We start from the raw sequence: 7,040 nt of genomic DNA, 5'->3' as shown, positions 1-7,040 counted from the left end.
AGCTATAAGATAACCACTCGGCCTATTATTTGCATAATAAAATATGTAACTAATTGTTAACGACATATATATATATATATATATATATATATATATATATATATATATAACATATATATCCATATGATATAGTAAAAAAATGTCAATAATCACTCATGTCGAACATCAAGGGTCGCCAAGCAACCATGCCATGTAAACGTCTAGGACCATGCAAAGGCTACAAGGATTACATTTAGTGTTTAAGTACCAAATGATTGGGTAAACAGAAACGTCTACAAAATCCAAATCCGTTGAATTAACATATCATGGTATTAACAAATAAAACTACTCTAAAAAATAACTTTAAAATAATTATAATACCTTGAAAGTGTATATAAGCATTTATAGGGTGTACGTCACATTTTGAGGTCGTTTTCCTTTCATTTGGATGTGATGAATATGTAAATATCTCAAAAACTAACTTTATAACATATCCTAAACCACCTTCCCCCATGGTTACCTTTGCCATCAATAAATCCATTAATTACTATAACACCCGGAATCTAGAAGATCAATTATGGAATAAATTCCCTTTTTAGGGGCCAAGTCGTCGAGTTTATGGCATAAAATCGCCGTGTTGGAAGCCTTTAGGGTGCGTGTTTTAAGGACCAACTCGTCGAGTTGGTGAAGGGAACTCGACGAGTTGGACACTATTTGAGCCCTAATTTTTAGGTTTTGCACCATATTTAAACACCTTAAGTTCCAGGTGGTGGCCTCATTCCCAACCTCCATAGCCCCTAACCCTAATCTCGAAACCCTAGAGCCTCTTGAGTGTTGTGAGCTCATTGTGGGTGTGTTTTGGTGTGTTGGAAGCTCATTGAAGGGAAGAAAAGTTTGGTGCAAGGTGGTGGTTCAAGTAGGAGCTTTTAGATATCGATTCTATGTTTCATTTCTAGCACATCTTGGGTATAAAGTTCTAACCTTGCTTAATATTTGATTAGATCTCTTATTTGGTTAAATTGCATGCTTTTAGCCATGGATGGGTGATTTTTTGGGAAGTAGAAGTCCCAAGTGCTTACTTTATGGTCTTAAGGGCTTCATACATCTATTAAACCCTTCTTTTAGTCTCTTAAGAGCTTTTGAGCCTCTCCTAGCCATGCATGAGTGTAAAGTTGGGAACTTTATGTGGCCATGCAACCTTAAAGGATCAGATATGTATTTTGGGGCTTTGTCTTGGTGGTTAAGTGACTATTGAGTAAGCCCTTAACCTTTTAAGCCTAGGATTTGGGTTTTGAGCCCACTTGGTTGGTCCGTAGGGGTAAAGTCGGAAACTTTACCCTTCTAGACGCTATTTCAGTTAAGATTTGAGTAGGGAAGCTTTTAGTTTTGATTATGTCGGCTTAACGAGTTAAGATGTTTGGTTCCTAATGAACTCGGCGAGTTTTTAGGTGAACTCGGCGAGCTGGATTGGTTCTTCTCGATTTTTTGCAGCCTTATGAAGGAAACTCGACGAGTTGAAGGGCAACTCAGCGAGTTGGGTCAGATGGGGCCGTTAATTTTGACTTATGACTTATGTCTTTGACCTAGTTTGTCCCAAGGGGTGTTTGTGGTATTCTGAAATGTATTTAAAGGAAATATGGGCTTAGGATAAGGCCCATATGGGGTTGGGCCCAATTTGGAAAATTGGGCCATTAGTGGGCTTTAATGGATCTGGAAGTTTCTAGCATGTTGAGCTTGAGTTATTAGTGGGCCATCGGGATGTAAAGTGTTTGGACTAGAAAAATAATGGTTGGGCCTTAAGGCAAGGCCATGTATGGGGTTTGGGCCCAATTTGGAAAATTGGGCCATTGGTTGATTAGTAGGCCTTTGGGTCTTTCAGATTGTAGTTTGGGTCATAATTTGGACAAGGTTAGGTTAGGGGTAAAATAGTCTTTTTACCCCATATATGAAGTTGTGGTTATGGATTTGGAACCTAATTGTTAATTAGGTGTTGTTTTTGAGTTGGCAGTCAGAGGTGTCGTCGGGACAGCAACTAGGGATTTCTTTCAGTGTGCTTTTTCATTCGAGTTGAGTTTCCTTACCGGGTTTAGCAGGTCGAAGACACCAAGGTCGGACCATGTTTATATTATAGTATGCTAGTTGTCTTTGTGACTCTTGCATGTGTTTGTGTTTATATGTCTTCCGGGCTAAGGCCCGATGTCGGGCGGGGCCTGAGGGATATCTGTATGCTATGTATCTTTGTGATTATTGCATGTGTATGTGTTTATTTGATATATGTTATTGTACGTTGGACGGGGACCGTTTTACCGAACTCAGCTCGATGTCGGGCGAGGCCCGATGCCGGACGGGGTCCAAAGCCGGGCGGGGCCCATTATATGTTTGTCGTATGTTTCTAGTATGGTATGTGGTATTTGGGCAACTCACTAAGCTTTGTGCTCACGGTTTTTTGTTTATGTTTCAGGTACTCCAATTTTCAAATGAAAGAGCTCGGGACGATCGCAACGCATACTCCTGTGTTTTCCGAAATATGTGATCTTTGGGATTGGACTTTGATAATTGTTTTATTTGAAATGTTTTAATGTTTTGAACAAAATTACAATATTGTTTTGATTATAATAAAAATAATTTTTTTACCTTGGATTTTTGGGTTGCTACGATTACATTAAAAAATGGCAATTAAAAACTAAGCGAAAATGTTAAACTACATGATACTTGATGAACTCTCGAATATTGAATACAAAGGAAAAAAAACTCATTTATTGGCGGACGAGGAAACCGACCTTTAAACTCTTTTTCCAACATATACATCAGAGACACTCGGACGACATCCTCGTCTAATATCGGATCAAATGATTTTTCAACTTTCAAGTACCTCCTATACATGTTGAAACTTCAATGAGTCTCCCATTTTGACCAAAGAAAACTCATGTAACCGGAACTCCTTACCAAACGAAGCAGTGGCGAAATAATCATTAAAATGGAACTCGGTAATAAGACAAAATTTCGTCTTGTCAAATAAGACCTCGTGCTTGTCAACCTGGAAGAATATTTCCTCCCGCTTTGTTTCGTGGATATTTATTTTCGAACAACATGACTTACTAATGATGCTTTTATAGCCCTAAATATAACTACACATTATAGAAAAATTATGTATCTTTTCAGTAGTTCCACAATTTCTTCGTACTTTCTAATTCTTTTCTTTAATTCTTAATATTTAACAAATCCAATCTTTAGATATGATACATGTTCGTGGGTCTATTTAACTTTTTATGATTTTCATCTCATAATAACGAGTCGGTGTTAATTTTCTCGGTAAGGGATGGTAATAACATTATACTTAATGTTATATTCACGTTTTAAACAAAATCTTCTTGATTTACTTAATTTTAGTATTCAAGATAAGGAGATTAATGTTATTGTATCTGTTGTGTTATGTATACATTATTTGAGGATCTAAAGAGTGTAGTAATAAGTTCTTTCTAATAAATTAAGGTTTGTTTTGTCATTTGTTACGTTCTCATTCAATTTTTCAAATGTAATTTTGTGATTATTTTGAATTAATGTTTTTTCATATGTCATTTTATGAGTTTTTCTATTTTATTAACTTTCACATAATATTAAATGAATATCAACTTCATTAATAAATTTATCTTTTAATTTCAAAATTCTTAAAATTAAAGCTCATTAGTTTTTTTTCTTTATTTAAATTATTTGTTTAAATTTAAAAGATAAAAAAACATTTTCATTATAATAATTTATTATTTTTATTATTTTTTTATAAATTTAAAGCTTTCAAATATTTTAATCTTTATATTTAACTTTTTTTAAATTAACCCATTTAATATATGGGTCTCGCAACTAGTAAAATAATATTACAACGTTTATTAATTTATTTAGTTATGTGAAAAGATAATAATTTTAAATCACAAGCCCAAACAAGTTCTAAATTCCATTTTCTATGATTTGATTCAAGTTTCACAATCCAATTAAGCGAAGATGAAGCATAACAACCATTAGTGAACAAGTCAAAAGAGTTTCATTACAACATTCTTGAGATTAAAACCTTCAAACACGAAACAACAACACACAAAACCACAAGAAATCTCTACACAAAAACTAAAAACCACTTGTGAGTTGTGAATCAGTAGCTCAATTTCCCCTCCAAACCATGCCCATGCCCATTAACTTGCACCTTCCCAAACGCCTTCTTCTTCCCTGACACCTGCAATTCACCATTTTTCATCTCCCACAACATTTTAGACCTCTTCGGACCCTGCCAAATCAAAACACACAAAACTGATTAAAAACTGGCTCAAAAACTAATTAAGTAAATTGACAAACCTACCTGATCATGATTAGCCTTGTTGGCTGATGACCCTTTTGGGAAGTAAGCTTCATAGTTGATTAACGGGTTTTGAATCTTTTGATCCTTATCATAGCTCGAGTAAACACCTTCTTTAGGTTTATAATTTGGAAAAACTTGCATACGTCCATACGCATTTGATTGCCAGTATGATGGATCATAGACAACTGGTGTTCGAACAAACGATGGCATGTGATATGATGGGATGTATTGAGATCCAAAACGAGCCTGTAATTTTTGAGCACATTCTTCTTTACTCAGAGCAATTCCAACATTCAAGTATTTTCCATGGTAAAATTTTCCTGAATATATATATTTAAGTAAGAGTGACATTAACTATGAGAAATTAAGAATAATGAAAGATAAGATGAATGATTAAATTGGTCACCATTAAGTGAATCACGAGCTTTGGTTGCTTCTTCTTGATTTGAGAAACACACGAAACCAAATCCTTTGCTGATTCCGTTTTTATAGCGAACCACTTTGGCTAAAACCACGTTCCCAAAAGCGCCAAAAGTTTCTTCAAGAGTTTTTTCATCTACAGATGCAGCAAGATTTTTCACATAAAGATTCGACGTGTTCTTCTTGGTGTCTTTTTTATGAGCCAGTTTCAGGAACCCTTCTCTTTCGGATTTCTTCATGGCCTTTCCAACGAACAATTCCTTTGATCCTGTTTTTAATTCGAGCATCAAATTGAATCATGAAATCACCTAAAATTAGCAAGATACGGTGTAAAATTAAGATGTTTATTGTACCGATTATGACACCGTTTAGAGCCTCAATGGCCTTTTTTGCACTATTGTGTGACTCAAAGTTGACGAATCCAAAACCTCTTGATTTCCCATCGGCATCGCTCATGATTACAGCACTTGTGACGTTTCCGTATTCAGAAAACTTTTCTCTCAGAAGACTTTCCGTGAAATCCGATTCAAGGTTTTTCACATACACGTTTGTAAATTCGGGCTCCTTCCTCTCGCTTTTCTTGAGAAACTTGGCGACAGATCTTGAGAATAAATCATCGTTTAGAATGTGATTAGAACATCAAATAGAATGTTATAAAAAGAATTAAGTGGTAATATGAGATGAATTAAATCGGAAAAAACTAGTTAAAACCCATGAACATATATCGAGATCTGAAGATGGGGTTTAATGAACAGCAAGAATTGAAGTAAAGAATTAGCATGACAAACTGAGAAGAAACAGAGGAATAGTTTAGAAACATACATGATCTTTCCTTCAAATGTGGTTCCGTCTAGGGCAGTAAGAGCATCATTAGCGGATTCCTCTGAATCAAATTGAACAAAACCGAAACCCTTACTGTTACCGTTGTCGTCCTTGGCGATCTTACTAGAATGAATCCTCCCAAATTTTCCGAAAATCTTCTCCAATTTAGCATCTGTGACGAACGGATCAAGATTCTTCACGAACAAATTCGCTACTCCTGTTTTTCTCGTAAGCGGATCTCGTTGACACCACATTAGCCTTATGGGTTGTCCTCTCAACTCAAAGTGGTTCAATCGAGATAACGCCACAGCCGCTGTTAAATGGTTCAATCAAATAAAGAATTCCAGAAACCAAAATAATTATAAACCAACAAACAAAGAAACAAAGAGATTCAGTTGTTTAATTTGTGAATAGTGATTACCGTGAGAATGGAGGTAGAAATTGATGTAAGCGTAGCCAAGGGATTTACGGGAGAAACGATCTCTGCAGATGCGAACAGAATACACTGGGCCGATCATGGAGAAAAGGTGATAGAGTTCGTTATCAGTGATGTCTGGGTGAAGGTCTCCGGCGTAGAGTGAAGACCGGTGTTCAGGTGGTAGAAGCAGCGGAGGTGGTGGCGGTGGGGTTGGAAGAAGAATCTGCATTGCCATAACCAAGGAATAAGAGAGATTGAATGGAAGAAACCTAGCGTATCAATGGCGTCTGAACTCTGAAGATGTGAAGTGTGTGTGTGAGTGTGACTGCGTGTGTGTGCGCGCATGTATATAGGTGGAGACGTTAAGAGAGAGGGATTCTGTTAGTCCGTTGCAAACCGTTTTTTTTTCTTTTTTTCTTTTTTGGCACCATTTTGGGTAGAGGCGGTAAAAATTTAAATGAATTTTTTGGAGTTTAATTGAAACGACTAAAAAAGCTAATTGGGTTGTAGGAGATATTTATTTTATTTGTCTGCATTAAAAGAAAAGTATGATTATTAGACACAATTATATTTTCGTCAGGATCCCTTCAAATACTTTACTGTAAATTTTTTTAAACAAATTATAGACCTAAACTTTAAATTCACATCATCCATGTCAAAGTTTCCTCTTGATTCATTCTTTTGTTCATATATTATTTTTATATAAATGTAAGTTACATTATAATCGTAACAATATATAGATAAAAAAATTTCTTTTTGTTGGATTATGCAACTATCATGAAAAATTAGTGACCATCCGATCTAACCCTTCCATTAAGAGCAAATGGTCTTGATTTGTTGAATTTTTTTCAAACAAATTTTCTAATTCAAGATATATTAAAAACTTGATCTTTGATTTGGTCCATATCCGCCAAACAAACCAAGGTATATCGACAATAAATATAAAAAATAGATAATCATAAAAATAAGAAAATAACTATAAAAATGATTATATAATAATTTAGTTGACAATAAAAATATTTGGTGTTTAAAGCCTTATTTGGGATCTTGTGCTTC

At 35.1% G+C, this 7,040-nt stretch overlaps 1 protein-coding gene across 1 annotated transcript; it reads right to left on the bottom strand.

The window, feature by feature from the left end:
• Positions 1–3,992: 3,992 nt before the first annotated feature.
• LOC145068231 (uncharacterized) lies at positions 3,993–6,268 on the bottom strand. Its single transcript, XM_079015196.1, has 6 exons — positions 5,988–6,268; positions 5,567–5,879; positions 5,098–5,345; positions 4,731–5,012; positions 4,325–4,644; positions 3,993–4,252 (listed from the first exon to the last, which is right to left on the bottom strand). The coding sequence occupies exons 1-6, from the start codon at positions 6,217–6,219 to the stop codon at positions 4,121–4,123; spliced, it is 1,527 nt and encodes a 508-aa protein (XP_078871322.1). The 5' UTR covers positions 6,220–6,268; the 3' UTR covers positions 3,993–4,120.
• Positions 6,269–7,040: the final 772 nt, after the last annotated feature.

Source organism: Lactuca serriola, chromosome 1 (assembly GCF_051521515.1).
Source record: "Lactuca serriola cultivar US96UC23 chromosome 1, Lser_US96UC23_V15, whole genome shotgun sequence".
Taxonomy (NCBI): domain Eukaryota; kingdom Viridiplantae; phylum Streptophyta; class Magnoliopsida; order Asterales; family Asteraceae; genus Lactuca; species Lactuca serriola.
This window is presented reverse-complemented; position numbering and strand designations above follow the sequence as displayed.